This window comes from Anolis carolinensis, chromosome 3 (genome assembly GCF_035594765.1).
Source record: "Anolis carolinensis isolate JA03-04 chromosome 3, rAnoCar3.1.pri, whole genome shotgun sequence".
Classification (NCBI taxonomy): Eukaryota; Metazoa; Chordata; class Lepidosauria; order Squamata; family Dactyloidae; genus Anolis; species Anolis carolinensis.
The window spans coordinates 44431504-44450950 of NC_085843.1; the positions used below are offsets into that span (position 1 = coordinate 44431504).

General features: G+C 36.7%; 1 protein-coding gene across 2 annotated transcripts in view; it reads left to right on the plus strand.

Annotated features, from left to right (window-relative positions):
- Positions 1–19447, plus strand: part of zpld1 (zona pellucida like domain containing 1) — a 54944-nt gene that overhangs the window by 19730 nt on the left and 15767 nt on the right. For both annotated transcript variants that reach the window (XM_062974828.1, XM_062974827.1), the window contains 4 exons: positions 6304–6485; positions 8704–8776; positions 13156–13253; positions 17633–17713. In XM_062974828.1, the coding sequence (XP_062830898.1) occupies positions 6304–6485; positions 8704–8776; positions 13156–13253; positions 17633–17713 (434 nt within the window). The remainder of the gene's footprint in view (positions 1–6303; positions 6486–8703; positions 8777–13155; positions 13254–17632; positions 17714–19447) is intronic.

The window sequence follows — 19447 nt, forward strand, 5'->3', positions numbered from 1 at the left end:
AGCTAAACGTAATTTGTGATTTGTACTATTGTTACTATATATTCCTAATCATCCGGAGAGGCAATTCTATCTTTCACAGTCTTCTTATACATTCACTGCAGCAAAGAAGGGTACAACCCTTCAGAATCTACTTTCCTTGTAAAATGTGAAATAGGCCAAATAATCAAGGAACATTGTTTTGTCTAAGGATCTCAAGTTTTAACATACTGACTTTTGGAATACAATTTCACTTAGCTATCAATCTTACATACCAGTCCTCAAGCTTCTCTACCCAATTTTATAGAATTTCTGAAGATTTTCAATTGTCAAAAGCCTCAGACTTTGAAATATTTTGCAGTAAATGGATAGAGCTGAAGTTCTTCTGTTTTTAAAAATCTGTTGCTATCATTTTTTATTTTAATGGTACAATATTTGGAACCTGTAATTACAACTGATTGACAATTCATAAAGTTTCCTAAAAGGGCAAACACTTACATTTGATACTTTAAACCAAATTGTTAATGTCCAGCATTATTTGTGAGTTTGCACAGATCATTGCAACCATTTCTATTATGGGTCAAATGGCAAAGATATAAATTCAGAAAATGCACTGCAATAATAAAACCATGGATTGAACTTCTCAGTGTAGCACAGAATAGCTTTTTTCTGAAGCCAGCAGGACTGTTCTGGTGAAAGCAACCTTAGGATTATGACCAATGATTTCCTCTTGCTTTAAATGGCTCTTAAAAGTTCTAACAATTCAGTGCTTCTCCTGCTATAGTGACACAAATCAAGTGGGAACAGGGCAGGGTCAACCACTTCATGGTTGGAGTTCACTACAGAAGTGGAAAAACTGAGCAGGGAGCAATTAAATGCCTTTTGAGAGCCCTAATTGAAAAGAAAATTCAATTTCTTTTGTGTTTGTATATATGCAAATGTTCTGACACATGTTAGAGGCAAAGGCTACTGTTAACTTATCAGGCTGAGAGCTTGGTAATACAATTCATTTCCTCCCATGCAAACATTCCAGTTTGTTTACACTTGAATGAAGTCAGTCACTAGAAGGTTATATTATTACAGCAGTTAGGAAAAGTGTGTGATTATGGGAAATTTTTTTGACTGCATATGTGAGTGCTGGGGTCATCCGAGATGGTGGACTTCAAAATAGTGAAAACTTGCTTGAGGGGGAAAATAGATTTCATGAATCACTTTGCATTGTCAACAACAGCTTTTTATTATCAGAGTGAATATTCCTTTACTTTTTGAATGGCAAAAGATGAGTTAATATTTGGCCAAATATGTTTCCAAGAGTCTATGCCATTGGGAATCCTCTACTAAGAACTGCTATCAAACGTACAGTAGTCCTGGTTTGTAATTTTTTGACTGTAACAAAATTGCAAACTCTTGCTTCCAAATGTGTTTTTGATACAAGTTTTAGTCATATTAAAACAGAAAGTTAATTAATAGGAAACCTATCCTTATCTTCAAATAACAACCTATCCTTATCTTAAAATAACATTTATGGGAACAAAATATTAGGGATGGAAAGAATATTTAAAAATATTAAAATATCAAAATATTTTTCTGAGTGTTGAAATTGTGATGAGAAGTTTATTGGAGTGATGACAATCTTTGCAGTTGAGATTTATTGTTGGCAAAATTTGCACTTGGTTGTTTTGCATAAAAGCTATATATATATATATATATATATATATATATATATATATGAATGATGGCATCATGGTGACCAACAAAACAACAAAACTACAGGCCCCCCAACCTCGAAATTTGACAACACAACCCATCATCCACGCCTCTAGGTTGATACAACAAAAAGAAAAGAAAAATAAAGTCCTAATTAGAGGGAAAGGAGTAATGGTTTTTATCCAATTGCTGAAAGTTAGAGGACTAATTTCTGTCCACTTGGTCTCCTAGCAACCAACTCAGCCCAGGGTACAGGCAGAATTAGGCCTCACTTAGGCCTCTTCCACAGATTATCTAATTTGCACTGGATTATATGGCAGTGTAGACTCAAGGCCCTTCCACACAGCTATATAACCCATTTATAATCTTATATTATCTGCTTTGCACTGGATTATCTTGACTCCACACTACCATATAATCCACTTCAGTGTGCATTTTATACGGCTGTGAAGAAGGGGCCTCATATAATCCAGTTCTAAGCAGATAATATAAGATTATCAATATACAGTAGAGTCTCACTTATCCAACATAAACAGGCTGGCAGGATAAGTGAATATGTTGGATAATAAGAAGGGATTCAGGAAAAGCCGATTAAACATCAAATTAGGTAATCGTTATACAAATTAAGCACCAAAACATCATATTATACAACAAATTTGAAAGAAAAAGTAGTTCCATGCGAAGTAATGCTATGTAGTAATTACAGTAGAGTCTCACTTATCCAACACTCGCTTATCCAACGTTCTGGATTATCCAATGCATTTTTGTAGTCAATGTTTTCAATATATCGTGATATTTTGGTGCTAAACTCGTAAATACAGTAATTACTACATAGCATTACTGCATATTGAACTACTTTTTCTGCCAAATTTGTTGTCTAACATGATGTTTTGGTGCTTCATTTGTAAAATCATAACATAATTTGATGTTTAATAGGCTTTTCCTTAATGCCTCCTTATTATCCAACATATTTGCTTATCCAACATACTGCCGGCCCGTTTATATTGGATAAGTGAGACTCTACTGTACTGTATTTACAAATTTACCACTAAAATATCACAATGAATTTAAAACACTGACTACAAAAACATTGATTACGAAAAGGCAGACTGCGTTGGATAATCCAGAACACTGTATAAGCGAATGTTGGATAAGTGAGATTCTACTTTAATATGAAATAATTACTGGGATAGAATAATGCAGAACAATATAATCTCTAAAACCAGGACAGTAAATAAAGAACAACACTCTGAAAGCAGGGAAATTGGAAATTCCACAAAGGAAACAATCAGGGCCAGCTTACACCTCCCAAATAATAATAATAATAATAATAATAATAATAATAATAATAATACTATATAAATAAAACTTTATTTATATACCGCCCTATCTCCTGGATGGTACTCAGGGCGGTTTCCAATCATAAAAACAACACAAACATTACATAACAACTTAATAACACATTATTAAACAAAGTAAAAATACAATTATAGAAATAACTAACACTTACATGACTTGATCAAGGGGACAGGAACCATAAACCCAATATATTAAAATGTATCATTTTAAGTTAGAGAAATCTTGTGCAATATATTCAGGCCCAGAAATTGGCGGTATTCCAATGTAATTACTGAAAAACCTGCCAACACCACCAGGTCTTCAGTTCCTTATGGAAATTGGATAATGTAGGGGATTGCCTGATCTCTTTTGGCAATGCATTCCAGAGCTGGGGGGCCACTGCCGAGAAGGCTCGTTTCCTCGTCCCCACCAGGGTGGTGGGAGCGTGAGAAGAGCCTCCCTGGATGATCTCAAGGTCCGCACTGGCTCATAGGGGGAGATGCGATCACAGAGATAGGTAGGGCCTGAGCCATATAGAATCCCAAGAAAGGATTCTTCCAGAAAGGAAGCTGAGAAGGGAGTGAAGCACTGTGTATTACCAAAGTCATTATTATTACTATCATTAATATTATTATTATTATTGTGTTGCGGTCAACCGTGAAAATGAATACAATCTGGCTCCAAGTATTCAAAAACACTAAAATCAGAATATATAAAAATTAATGTGGTATAATAAAACAGAACAATACAATCTCTAAAATCAGAACACTGAATAAAGAACAACACTCTGAAAATGGGAATTCCACACAGGAAACAATCAGGGCCAGCTAACACCTCCCAACAAAGTGTTCCCACCATCAAAGTATGGCTAATCCTCTGTTTTCTCAGGGCCACAGACAGTAGAAGCACATAAAATATTGCAAAGAACACCACTCTGAAAACAAGGGAATTCCAGACAGGAAATAATCAGGGCCAGCTAACACCTCCCAACAAAAAAAATTACTCGGGGAGGAAACAGCCAGGCTTTAAAGCTGCAAGGCCATTACATCCTAATTATTTTCCCTAATTGCAGCATTCATACTTGCCTCCAACAGACAAAAAAAAACAATCAGAAATATTGTATATTCACAACCTTTAGGAAATAATATCCCCTGATGGCGCAGCGTGTTAAAGCGCTGAGCTGCTGAACTTCTGGACCGAAAGGCTGCAGGTTTGAATTGGGGGACCAGAGTGAGCCCTCACTGTTAGCCCCAGCTTCTGCCAACCCAGAAGTCCGAAAACATGCAAATGTGAGTGCATCAATAGGTACTGCTCCGGCTGGAACGTAACGCCGCTCCATGCAGTCATTCCACATGACCTTGGAGGAGTCTACGGACAATGCCGGCTCTTCGGCTTAGAAATGGAGATGAGCACCAACCCCCAGAGTCAGACATAACTGGACTTAATGTCAGGGGAAAACATTTACCCTTTACCTTAACTACCACCAATTCCTCAATACTTTATTTCCCATACCACCATACTTCGCCACAGCAACACGTGGCTAGGCACAGCTTATATATATATATATATATATATATATATATATATATATATATATATATATATACACACATACATGTTTTGCATGATTTGTTTTCAAACTAGAAATATTAATTTCTGAAGATAAAATGCTGTTCTTTATATAAATCACCCATGTGCGAATTTTACACAGAATAAATCCCCAATTGTGAAAAACAGCATTATTTGCACATGAATTAAATTTTTGGTTTTGGAAAATTATTTTCCATATACAAAGAAAGGCTCAAATTAGAAATAGCCCTCAAAACCGGTATGGGTTTAATTATTTTCTTGCTGTGGGAAGAAATTTGTAGAAGTTGCTAATTACTGTATCCGAAGAAGAACTTTGTGAAGAATTACATCTAACAAAATATTGGAAGGGCACTGAGGCATGTGTATCAATTATATTCCTATTGCACATGTCCTTCATTGGACCAACTACCAACTTTCCTATGTTTTACAGGCAGATCTGAAGCTGATTCCTTCATGTGTTGTGAGGAACACATTTAAAATCCAACTTGAATGCTTCTCATTTAGTGTTGAAAGATTGGAGGAGGAGTTGGAAGGAAGAAGGCTGTAGGGAATCAAGCTAGAGATACTTTCTCAACCTTCAAAATTCCAGTTTAATCAAAGTAAATAGATAGGTTGTCTTCTTCTGCCAGCAAACAAATGTGTGTCTGCTGAGTGGGCAATGACTGAGGAAATAAGGGGATGTTAAATGCCTCTTTCTGAAAATTAGGTTACTCTTGGGAAGATGGTAGATTTTTTAATATGTTTTGATGGATTTTAACTGATTTTAAATTCTGTGCTAATGCTTTTACATCAATCTGCTTTGAGTTCCCTTTGTGGAGATAAAGCAGGGTATAAATATAATACATAAATAAAACAAATAGATTTTGTGAATTTTCAGATAGTAATTGTTCAGGATGTTCTTGTCTTCCCCTTGGGATGTTCCTAGTTAGAAGGAACAGTATGGCTCCTTGCCACTTGTTTTGGCCTTTGCATTCGCTTGTTCCATTCCACTGCAGCAGCAAATATGTCCCAATATGTTCATTCTGTCTGATGTAACCTTTTCTTTCTAAAACAACAGTAACACTTTGCTATGACTTTATGTGGTGACTTAGCTGCTCTCAGTTGACCAACTGTGCCATAAAAAGAATGCTTTGTTGTGTCATGACATACAATTCTGAAAGGCATTCTGGACAAAGGAGATGCCCTCCCACCACTGTGGCTATTGGTGAAAAAAAGAAACAGAAAGATGGACAGAGAGGACTCAAATCTTTATATTAAAATGTAAGCCTTTTGTTCACCAAAATCCAAAGAATGTACCTTTTCCACATAATTTCCCAGATAGAGCATTTACACAGAAGATAAATGGTATCACAAAAGGGTATGTGAGCATTTTAGTGAAATTTTTGTCTGAACAGTGGAATAGGCACAACAAATCATCGAATGTGATCTCTTCAGCCTAAATGGACCACATGTTACGTTCCTTTGTGTCCTCTGTGATTGCAAAGAAAAGCTTAAATGGAGGCAAAATAACATGGGTGATGGGGAGGAGTTGGTAAGAAGAGAATTGGAGTCTGGTGTTGCAGATAACTCAGATCAAACTGCAAGCTCGATAGTAAATTTGTAATTCCATCCCTAGTAGCTTTTTTTTAAAAGATTCTCTTTTATAGATGTTGCTTTTTCAATTATTTCTGTTGTCTTATCTTATCCAAATAGGTCACCTCGGTTCCAGGTGTTAATGCTTATGGCAATATATCTACAGTCCAGATAGGGAATGTTTCAGGATATATAGATACCCCAGATCCACCAACAATCATCAGCTATTTGCCAGGACTTCTGTATAAATTTAGTTGTAGCTACCCTCTGGAATACTTAGTCAACAATACACAACTTGCTTCGTAAGTATGGGCTCATATTTATGTTTAGTTTCTTCTTTTATGCATCAAACATGCCTTGTGTGTCATTTATTCTTCTGATGAAGCTTCTTAGAGCCTTGGAACAAGGTGGAAGTAGATATGCTTTGTGAACCCAACTATATAAACCAAATATACCAAAGCTGACCCCTTCACTCTTTGTACATAAAAAGTATGAAATCTAAAAAGGAGAGAAGGTGGGGAAGTTATAGGAAATATATACATAAAGGAAGAATAAGGGGAAGGAGGAATATGATTTCAAGGACTTTTGGAACTATGAAATTATTTTAGCAGCAAAGTCTCTACTTTGGTGCTTGCATTTCAGGATAAAAACTAGTTACACATTCTGATTAATCCCACAGCTGTGGAATATACAGTGACATTTTATTTTAACAATAGTTATGTTTCCACAACAGTGTATCTATCTATAATAGGTTGGCAGTAATTGAATCCTATTTCAATTCTGACGTTTTGTTTGTTTAAAATATATTGTAATTTTAAACTTGGATGTTTTGAGCTTTCATATTGGGGAAAGGGTGGGAAAATATTAGAAAATGATCCATAATGTGTTTCTTGAATGTTGTGAAACCTTCATAAAGAAAATTGTGGGTGTTGTGAATTTTCATAGTTCAGGATTTTATTTTGCACAAAATTCCTGCATGTTTTTTTTTTTAAAATTCTCACACACAGAAATCAGTAGAGGTGTGATTTGTAAATGCTTCAGAGGAGGTCCTTTTTGATGAGTAATTCGGAGATATGTATTTATGAATCATCTGAATTTTTGAATTATGAAATGAGCCTGTCTGGATAGGCCCTCTGTGTTCATGTCTGTTGAGTCAAAGATGAAAGTGAGCATTTCTGTTGATAAATGGGTGCAGTGAAAGAGAGAAAAAGGGTGGAAGAATGAGAAGGGATGGGTGGGAGAAAAGAAATAAAGAGAAGAAGTTACAGTTGCCATAAAATTTTAATTTCATTCTAGCTATGATACTTGGCACAAAAAGGATTCCCAGTTTCATTACAAAATCACCCAAATACATCTGTACTACATGTTTATATGATAGTCGTACTGCTTAGGACCTAGAGCACAATGAGGAGGTATGATTAGAAGATTAAATTTAATTCTGTAGAGAAAATACCATTCAGGACATTTCAGGAACTGTAGTTCTGGGGAGCAGACTGGAGCGCTGTCACCAAGGATTCTAGATATCCCACAAAGCTAGATTTTCCAGGTTGGAGAAATGGCAAAATGGCAGGGAATTGTTGTAACCATGCTGCCAGAATATCTATATCTCTAACCTTTGTAGATACTGACATAGCTGTAAGAAAAAATAATATAGTATATCTCTAGTTTCTGTAGAAATCAAGATGCAAGGCAAAATGTCCAGTCACTATTCTGTCCAATTATTCTGAAAAACATCAAGCTGCTGCTACTACTTTTCAGTGTGTTAATGAGTGAAGCCACAGCTGTGACTCACAGCATGTAGAGATTTAAAACTGTAGAGTAACCTGCATAGTAGTAGCTATCCTGGATATGGGAGTTATATACAGTAGTTTTTTCCAAGTTAAGTTTTTTAGCATACAGAACAAGTTAAAGTATTTCTATGGAGGTAGTGGTAGAATAGTATAGTACAATCTGTATCCACTGGGATACATTTCCCCCTGTGGATACCTGAAACAGCATAAATTAGTAAAACCTATATTTTGGTTTTACTTGGGCTGTAAGCATACCGTAGAACAGACTGGAGGACTCAGAAGTACCCACAAACAATTCTGGGAAGAATATTGTTTAGAGTATGGGTAAGTAAAACTGTGGATATCAAATCCATGGATAAGGAGGACATACTGTACTAGGATGAAGAAATATTTAGGGTTTGGATGGTGGTCATAGGCAAAATAGAGGCAAAACTGTGTAATCTCCCTTTAAACCTATGAATAGCTACTGCAGCTCATGGAACATTAGCTGTTATTTATTTTTGGTCACTTTGCTTGATCTATTGTTTTAACTTATGCATTGCTTCGAAGCCCAGTCAGAGCTTCCACTATAATCTTCTGTTTATAGCATTTTATAAACAATAAAAATAAAAAAAGTATTTCTTCTGCTGATTCTTAAAAAACTAACTTAACAAGTAACGTCAATGAAATATGACAATGCTAACAACAACAAAAGTAATCCAAGTGTTTTTGTTTTCTAAATCTTTTCTAGGTCATCAGCTGCTATATCTGTCAGAGAGAACAATGGCACATTTGTTAGCACTTTGAATTTACTCCTTTACAATGTAAGTACAAAGAATTAGATGTCTCTTCAAAAGAGCAACTTGTTCTTTGCTAAGAAATCCATTCTGATTGACCTTAGAATGCTACCAGTCAAATCTTGTAGAAAATGCTACAAATGTCAAATAGTTTGAAGATGCCATTCCACTTCATCTTGTTTCCATTTCTTATCTACTCGTTCCTGGCAGCCAGTGAATATTCCATGTTCATTGAATATGGTATGCAGCACTGGCCTACTGTTAGGGGTTTTCTCTAAGTGTTACATTAAATTTCTGCAAATTTTGGTATTCCCTGATACCCGCCTTCCCCTTGGATATAAGTAATGCTGTTTCAGTTGCATATGTAATAAAGCTCACAATTTAAACCCTGGATATAGTGGGAAATCTGATTGTTGGAAACTATGCTAAAATAGTGATGGAGATTTCTTCTTTGGAGGCTGGATAGTCAGAAGTATTTTGATTGTGTATTCCTGCATGGCAGAATGGAGTTGGTCTGGGTGGGACCTGTGATCTCTTCCAGTGCTGTGTTTCTGTGATTTCTAGTTAATTTATTATTAAAGTATCGATAAGTTAAATTGATTGAATTGTTCAAAACAATTTTAAATTTAAAGTAATGAAAATAATTTAAGCAAACAAAAGCATATTAAATACCTTAATAGATTAAAACAGATTTGAAAAAGGAGACTGAAGTTTGATAGACCTCACATCAGTCTTGATGTGTCTTATTCTACAATGAGGAATATATGCTTCTACATTGTTCACCTCCAGGCCAGTGGCATAACTAATACAGTAACTACTGATACAGAAAACAGAAAATATTTTTGTAGAACACAGCTGATGTTTTTTTTCTGGTCCTTTGGACATGATGAAAGTTAATATTTTGAAAATCTCCTTGGGATTGCTAATGTTTTCACCTTATTAGCATGATAATCCAATTGGACTATATATAATTGTGTACACTTGTATTTCATAAATGGGGACATTGAAAAGAAAATGTAAAAGATTTTTTACTGACTTATATTTATAACAGCAACACTAATCTTCCAAATGTTATTTTTGTGTTGATTAAAATTTTTATTCAACCATTCAAATGCCTGATTTACAAATCAGCTTGCCTTCTCTCAAACAGCATTTTAGTAAATTACAAATCCATTTTTTGGGATTATTATTCATGTCATCATGGACCTGGGTTATAATTCATGCAGTTGATTTAGAAGTCAGTGCTTGAGGCTTGGGAGTGTAATGAGTGAGCTATAAATACCATAGTAGAATATTTTCAATCACATTTAAATGAATTTTCTGTTTGTAAGTTTTGCTATCTGACAGTGCAGAGTTCTGCAGAACATATTAAAATGAGATAGATAGGAGACAATATTGCTTCTAGTCCAAAACAGGTTACTTTTCTGTAACCATGGAGAGAAACTGGAAACTTCCTTTAAACATTTTTTTGGAATAATTGTTCTTGTTTATTTAGTACAGCATACTTAGTTTATAAAAGTTCAGTTGAGCTCTTGAGAATGTAGTTTAAAGAGATTTAGCTTTTGCTGCCCACAGTGAAATTGTAAATATAATCCTTTCCTCTGAGGCAAAGGTCGATAGTGCCCTAGTTATTTTGGTACCAGAGGCAAAAATCTCATAAGGACAATGAACATAAAACTATAATAAATTAAATAGTCTTTCATGGTAACAAAACCTGGTTTCTCAATGCTTGGGCTCACTCTGATATCATGTGCAAGCAATCAGATTCCAATTTTGCCCAAGATGCCATTTGACAATTTGCAATGTTCTGCTTTCTCATTTCCACCCAGGATACTTTTGTGAGTCAGTCCTATATGTTGATCCTGTTAGTATAATCTTAGAGTGAAGACAGATGGGCCATTTTAAGGACAGCAGTAGCAATTGCCTCAACCATGGCAAAAGTAAGCCCGAGGCTGTGGCGCAGACGGGAGAGCAAGCCAGTGCAATTAACTGCAATGAATCACTGACCAGGAGGTCATAAGTTCGAGGCCCACTCGGAGCTATGTTGTTTGTCTTTGTCCTATGTTAAAAGGCATTGAATGTTTGCCTATATGGGGTGAGAAGGGCGGAATATAAATGCTGTAAATAAATAAATAAATAAATAAATAAAAAGCAGAGCTACATAGTAGTAGTAGGAGAACTGGGGGCCTCACTCGTCCTATTTTCTCCAACCCTGGCCAGTTGTAGACCACTTCCTCCATTTACTGGACCAAAATAAATGTTCATGAGTTTTTTTTTTAAAACAGAACTTGTTTCTTGTTCTATGCTGAAATATTTCATATTAATCTGGTGGGTTTTACTTGCTAAAGCAAAGCTATCACTTTGGATGAATTATTCTGCCTGTTTGTGTTCTTCTCAACTCATACATATGTATCTAGTAGGACTACTTGGTGAACAAGAGATGCTGATGGGCAAAGAGCTTTTTTTCTAGAGTCAAGCCCTCATTTTGCATGGAGAGCAGTTAATTAAGCATGAATATGAAACCTTTTCATTTCCATATATTTAAAATTTAATATTCTCTATTCAAACTTTGCTGTGTTTGCATAATGGATTGAGGGACAACTTCACCCATTGTCAGAGATGGTTTAAATACTTTTAGAACTGAGTGCACTCATTGCCAGAGGCCCAGAGGTTGGTAGACTGAAGGTGTTGTTTAACTCCCATACTATTTTGCTAACAAATGATTAATGGCCTAAATGAATACTGCAAATGTCATTATTTGATATGTAATTTAATTAACATTTGACAATTTTTATACACCAGAATTTAATCAAAATTAGAACCAGGCACAGAGGACAAGAAAACGGTTTAGGAAAACCTACTACAGGAAGCGAATAATAAGATGATATTACCTATGAAGGCAAGAAACAACTGCAAGCATGGGGAGGAATGGGAATATTTGTCAGTTTCATCTGTGTTAAGACTTGGATGAAAAAGAACCAATTTCCACCATTTTGGGGGTTCTTTGGAAGGTTGTTATGGCAAGGAGACTTAAACATCCACATTTGAGGTGATTTTTTGCCCCTTCCAAGTTTTCATACCCAAGGGGTTCCAAATCTCTAATTATTATATCTCTTAGATAATTCCGCTGGCCATTTTGCCTTATTTTAGTGCCTCTCCAACTAGATTTTTTCAATTCAGTTTTAGAAAATAGACCTCCTCACAGGCCTAAAATGTTTCAGGGGTGAAACTGGGATTAGGCTGACTATACCTCTTAGAAGCAATGGCAATTTAAAACTGTTGTGGTTCAGGGTTCTTCATACATTTCATAACCTACACTTTGCACCCTTCCGTTATATATATTTACTTGGAAGTATGTCCCACTGAATAAATGTAAGCATGACTAGGATTTGCAACCTAAGCATAATAAGTACTCATTTGTCAGTAGGTTTTGTTCTGAACACTAGCAGGTTTCAAGTTAATTTGGAAAAGAAGAGAACAATAGAATGAAAAGTACTACTAAGTTACTAACATTTTAAAAAAATGTAAGAAATTCTCCCTCTTCCTCCATATTAATCTGAGTACTTTGCTAGGTTAAAAATGCTGAGTGGCTAGATTCTTTATTAGTCATATATCATGGTTAGTATTTCATTTTGTTCCTTGTAAATTATCTGGTAACATTTGCAATTGCCATATACTTTTCTAATAACATAGATCTTGATACAAACTGGCATTCTTTCTCCCTTGTAATCTATGGCATTATTAAACATAGTTCACTTTAAGTGCATGTGGTCACCTTGAATTACATTGATGTGCAGATCCAGTTTTATGTAGTCTTCAGTGCATAATGGGAATTGGTAAATTTATAGCCAGTCTGGTGCATATCCTATTCATTTTTGAATGATCCTAGAGAATGAGCATTATCCACATGGATTGTGCCCCCATCAAGTCCAACTTAATAATCAATGCCAAATATGGGTTTAGAAATCTGGCATACTGCTTCTTTGCTGTAACGTAGCCAAGGATTTGCAGGATAGAACTACAGAGTGAAGGGATTCTACATTACTATTTTCCCTCACAAATATTTTATTTTAAAGTGGTTTTTATTTCATCAAGCAGGTCTGGCAATGAGGGAAAAGGTTTGAAAGAGTACTGAAGAAGAAAAGTGGTAGATAGGAATAATGGCTTAAGCCACTACAGTATGTTCCTACATTAATTGCAAAGAGAAAATGATGTCTTGTTTTCCTAGATTTTGTCATGTTCCCGAAATGCAGCAGTGGAATAGACACTAAATGCATCTTCTTTGAAGTAAAAGTTTGGAGCAGAATGTATCACCTGCACACGTCCAGTGACTATATGTTCCACAAAATAAATATTGAAGTTGTTTACCACCTGACTACCAATAAACCTTGTATTTGTTTTTCTAGGACTCTACCTACAGCCAACAGCTGATCATTCCTAGTATAGGGTTACCTTTGAAAACAAAAGTTTTTGCAGCTGTGAGAGCAACAAATCTTGATGGAAGGTACTGTACATGACATGGTTAATTTTCTGATATATTTAGCACAGTGTGTTAAAGCGCTGAGCTGCTGAACTTGCAGACCAAAAGGTCCCAGGTTCAAATCCCGGGAGTGGAATGAGCGCCTGCTGTTAGCCCCAGCTCCTGCCAACCTAGCAGTTCGAAAACATGCAAATCTGAGTAGATCAATAGGTACCGCTCTGGCGGGAAGGTAACAGCGCTCCATGCAGTCATGCTGGCCACATGACCTTGGAGGTGTCTATGGACAACGCCGGCTCTTTGGCTTAGAAATGGAGATGAGCACCAACCCCCAGAGTTGAACATGACTGGACTTAACGTCAGGGGAAACCTTTACTTACTTACCTCTGCACCAGTTCCATTCATATATATGAAGTTATCTTATACTAAGTTAGAACATTATGCCATCTGGTCTTATCGATCTGGCAGTGGCAATGATCTCCAGGACCATTGGAAAAATTGTCCTATTGTTTGATTCTTCACTATGGGAATCTTCTCCATAGATATAACTATGTACATATGTATGAAATTTGTGGAAACAAATCTTATATGAAAACATTACTGTCATTTTTAGATTGCTAATGCTTAGTATTAGGTTTTGACAGAAGAAATAACAACTTTGCAATTCTTTAATGAGTTTATCTTTGAAGTAGGAATAGGAAAATCGTGAAAAATGAAATGACAATAACCACCATTTAATTTCCAAGTTTAAATGTGCATAAATTCTATCAATGTCAAAGCTTTTTCTAATACAATATCCAGCCCAGAAGGCAACCTGGATTTGATTGAACTGTGAGGCATATTGTATATGCATATGTGCATGTATAATTATAATAGATGGTTGATGACTTTCCAAGGTATGTTTGGGAATAGGAATCCTAGTGACATACTGTACAGTAATGAAGTCATGTTGCTTTCTGCCATGTTTTGTACAGTAATGAAGTCATGTTGCTTTCTGCCATGTGCTTTAGAGACAGAGCATGACACAGACGATTTAAATCCTCCTCTAAAATATTATAGAACGTACAATGAGCTGTGCTTGCTGTGGTGAACCATCACTAAAGCAAGTTGCATTGATGGGAGAGCTGTCTGCTACACATATCTTTTCTTCCTCCATCTATTAAAGTCCCTTTCTTTAAACCACAAAGGTGGGAGCATCAAGCAAAACAACACTATTTAGTAACTGCCAATTATTCAGCTAAACCTTCTAAGATTTTCAGGAAGTTAGGAGTGGTACTTTCTCAACAACCAACAGAATTTGGCCTTTTATGGTTGTGAAACACCAATGGTCTGCTTCTGCCCTCTATGCTCTCTTTTCAGAGGAGGTTTTCTGAGATGTCACCATGAGAGGAGATAAATGAGAGTACATTCTGTATTGTACTACATTACTGGTCTGTTACTGTAATAATAAAAATTCATTCAGTGTACTGTAGAGCAGCTGTTACCTCCTCCTTCTGGGCTTTATGAAAAAGTAAGGCAGATGTACTAAATACCTTAAAGGCACCAGATCCCATCTGATCTTGGAAGCTAAGCTAAGCAGGAAGGGAAATCACCCACAAATACCAGGTGCTGTAGACTGTATTTCAGAAGAAAAAAAACTAAGAAACTCATAAGGTCACCATAAGTTGACCGGTAGCTTTAAGGCACACAACAAAAGCTAAAAAAGAGCTTAATGGCACCATCAACTGTCATGTGCTACCGTTATTTTTTATTCTGTTAGGAAGAACAGTTAGATATTCTCTAACTTTTACCAATGCAGATTTTATTTGTTTAAACTTATTGATGTCCCACTTGTCTCAAAGGAACAGAACTCAAGGCAATAGCAAAATACTTGGGGCCCTTCCAGACAGAGCCCTGTTGGACTTCTGCCTGAGGCATCCAAACAACAGCTCATTTAAAAGAGGAATAATTTGGGACAAAGCAGGTAAACTCTGCTTTGTCCCAAATTAATTAGATACTCCATTAGACCTGGACCTTCCTGAAAGGCCCAGGTCTAGTAGGGTATTGGCCTTGTGGGGACTGAGCCCCCCAGTAGTTGTGGGACTACTGAAGGGGCCATTCCCCACAGCCCAAATCACTTCTTTGGGCTCCAGCAGCAGCAGCTTCGGGCTTCCTGGCTCCCCTGCCTCCTGGCACATCATTCTTTGTGCCAGGAAGCCTACTGGAGAGGTCTAATGGCATCCGATAAGCTTATTGTAAGGGCTTTTTTTTGGGGGGGGGGTGTTGGTGACCCCATGCCCTCCTAGAAGTTACAGGGAGAGCATGGGGACAACAACAGGGAAAGCCCGTTGTTTTTGGACAGGCATAGGGACAGCAACACAGGTGAAAATGGGTTACTTTAACCCATTTTTACCTGCAATATATTGCTGTCTGGAAGCTCCTTTAGTTGCTCAAAGGCAATAAAAGGGAAAACCTAGCTACTTCTTTAGGCAATCTTTCTCTCAGCACAGAATGTGAGAATGAATTTGTCTGTAGTACATGATGTTAAAATAGTAGATTCTTCTGCTTCCCAAGAAGTAGGGACATTAAAACAGCAATATATGGAAGAAAGTTACGAAAGAAAAGAATGTATGCCAAGAGTTGGTGAAAAATGCAAAAAAATGAACCAAAGAAGATTACTCCTTTTGCATATTCAATTGAACAGGAGAAGAAAGGATCATGTCTGATTATGATAGTGGGCTAGTCTCAGAACACTCTTAGATTTCACTCCTGGGCAAGTCATGTTCAACAGCTAAACTGGACTCATGCAAGATTCCTTATGTAGCTCTGGTGAATTAAACGTTTTGTAAAGTAATAGAGAAGGTGACTTCTAAACCATTGCTGAGGGATGCCACTGCATTGAAGAATATGATTGATAGATATATCTAGTAAAGCAAGCTGGACTGCAATATATTTGGACTTATGTTATTATTCAATGAGGACAAGATGTAAAACTATTGATACTATGCAGGATAGTACCCATGCCATGTTCTTAGCAAGATGGTTCACCACTGAGTAGAATACTGGATTAGATAGATCATTGGTCTGATCTAACATAGGCTTGAAATATGTTCTTAGACATTTCAGTTTATAAAAAGAATATGTGAATTTTGACAAAATGATCTCATGAAAAACAAAGTTGCTAATTAAAGGAGTGCAATTCTGGAAGAAATATCACCTTTTGCTCTTTATGATTGCAGAACCTGTATATAGTGGGGGAGACTAGGGATGTATTCACACTAAAATTAATGCGGTTTGGCAACACTTTAACTGCCATGGCTCAATGCTATGTAATCACGAGACGTGAAGTTTTACAAGCCTTGTCTTTTAGCCTTCTCTGCCAAAAAGGTCTGGTATCAAACTACAAGACCCAGGATTCCATAGTCTTGAGCTATGGTAGTTCAAGTAGTTTTAAACTGCATTATTTCTGTAGTGTAGAGACACCCTAGAACTCCTTCTGTTATACACACACACACACACACACACACACACACACACACACACACATACTTGTAGAGAAGTTATGTGTTAAACAGAGATTATTGATATGATTTTATTTATTTGTTTGTTAAGGGAAAAGGGAGTTATATATTAGCAAGGAAAAGCCTAACATGGAAACTAGCTGGAAGCAGCATTTGGTAGGTTACCATGGTAACACAGCTTCCCTTGGGAGAAAAGGGGCGTGGCTAAGATGACAGTTGGAGCACATTCCCTTTTAAAAGTTCAGTTGCTGGGAGGGTTTAAAAAGGAGTGGCTGTTAGGGGTTTGAGAAGAAGAGTTGCGGTTAGGTTTTGGAAAAGATTAGGAGCTGTGGAAATCAGCTAAGGACGGCAGCTTATGGTCACTCAGGGGAAAGGCTGGGAATATAAGTTGACCGGGAGTTTAGTATACTGTTTTGAAGAGAAGTTATTTAAGAAATATCCATTCAAGAAAGACTACATTGTAACTTAAGATCCTGTTTATGTATTGGAACCATACGCTTATGTACAAATAAAGATTGAATTTTGTTATTGTTCACAAAGATCAATCTCCTTGCCTCTCTGTAAGCCTGTTACCTCACATTGGTGGCAGTTACCGTACCTATCTATATAAGTTACCATACTTTTCTATATAAGTTACCATCTTTGCTCATTTAAACCCAATCAGTTCCGTTATCCTTCCTTATCCACTAAATCATCCCTGCCACAGTTCTCTACAATACTATTGTTAGATATAGTGTTAATAAAACTAAAAAAAAGGGGGGATTCAGAGCATAGGAAAATTTGTTTATTTGTTCACTTACTATAGAAGATAATTGCTCATATTACAGTTATCAGCAAGCATTTTCAGTCCATCTGAATATATTGAATTCCAACTTATCTTTTAACTGTTTATTTTTTATTGCACAGATGGAATGTTTTGATGGACTACTGCTATACAACTCCATCTGGAAATCCAAATGATGATTTGAGATATGATCTCTTCTTTAGGTAGGAATGTTCTAAATATCTGTTTCTGCTGTGGTGAGTTATATGAATCAATATAGTAATTATTTTCAAAATGAACTCAAAAGTTCTGATTTAAGTAATGCCTTGGTTAAATGCAATTCTTCTTTACAGTGGGGAAAACAGAAACCAATCCAAGTCATAAGTAACCCTTACAGAAAGATTGAGTCCTTCTGTATCAGTGCAAAATCTATTACCATATTTAAGCAAATGTAAGGCATACTTTTTTTGCTTGAATGACCATGCCAAAATTGGGGTGGAAATGACATTTGCGTAATACTGTAAAGTGTGGGTGGGTGCATGCACAGGAGAGGCAGCGGAAGTGCACACCGGCCTCCCTGCCTGTCCGAGTCACCTTTGCTCCCTCTTCCTCCACTCCCAGGATCCACCCCCTTTGTGCCACCATGCCAAGGCCCGCCACTCTCCACTGTTTGTGAATGAAAGAGCAGCTCTGATATTTTTCAAAATAAACGGATCCAATGTTCCGCTGAGGCAGGATTCACCGTTGTTCAACAGCAGCAGCAGCTTGACTCTCTCTCCCTGGTTAATTAGCGACTGAAATAAGACCTCCTTAAGCCTCCCCTTAGGTGGCACAAAAGGGCCCCGGGAGCACAGGAGGAGGAGACAGCAGTGTTGGCAGTTTGGGGCAGGCAGGAAAGCTGGCGTGTGCTCCCATTGCATCTCCTTTGCTCACGTGTGTCCACCTACTCGCCCTATTTAACTTTCTTTCTGTCCTTTCCACCCTTTCCTCCCTTTCTTTCTTCCCTTCCTCCCTTCTATTTTGTCACCCACCTCTCCTTCTTTCTTTTTCTTTCCATCCTATCTCTTTCTCATCCTCTTTCCATCCCTCCTCTTCTCTTCCTTTTCTTTCCTTTATTTTATTTATTTTATTATTATTACATGCATTTATACCCCGCCCTTCTCCCCGAGGGGACTCAGAGTGGCTTACATTCTGCCACGAGGGCCAGCAACAAATATACTATAAAAACAAAACAATTAAAACATGATAAAAACATAATAAAAACATGATAAAAAGTATACAAAAATTAAAACGCTGCAAAGCAGCGATATTGCACCATCCTCAGTCATTCACTACTTCCTTACTGCCTTCTTTCCTTCTCATCCTCCTTTTTTCTTTTCCTCTCTCATCCTTTCCTTTCCTCTTTTTTCCTTTCTTCTTTTCCTTCTTTCCCTCTTTCTCTCTTCCTTTTCTTCTTCTCATTGTTTCTTCCCTCCCTCCTTCCTTTCCTTTTCTTCCTCTTTCTTTAACTTCTATCCTCCATCTGTTTTTCCCTTTCTTCCTTGTCATCCTCCTTTTTTTCCCTTTTCCTTCTATCTTCCATTCTTCCAATTTACCCATCTTCCTTTCCTTCCCATCTTCCCATCAAGGGTTACCCAATTATCTGGTGTCACTATCAATTGCTGGAAGATTTGGTTATCTAACACCAAGAAGGAATTCTAAGTGCCAGCAACTGTAATACATACCTTTTTGAAACAAATGACAAAGAGTGCCCTTTTGCCACTACACATTACATTCACCAGTATTTTAGTTTTAGGGTTTTGAAAATTGAGGTGCACATTAGATTCAATGGCACACTAGATTCAAGTAAATACAGGTATAAAAATAGTCTTAAACCTAATAGTAAATTAGTAAAAGGTATTAAAAAACAAAGGGCAAGGTTGTCAATGTTATTATATCATAATGTCTTCATCATTGTT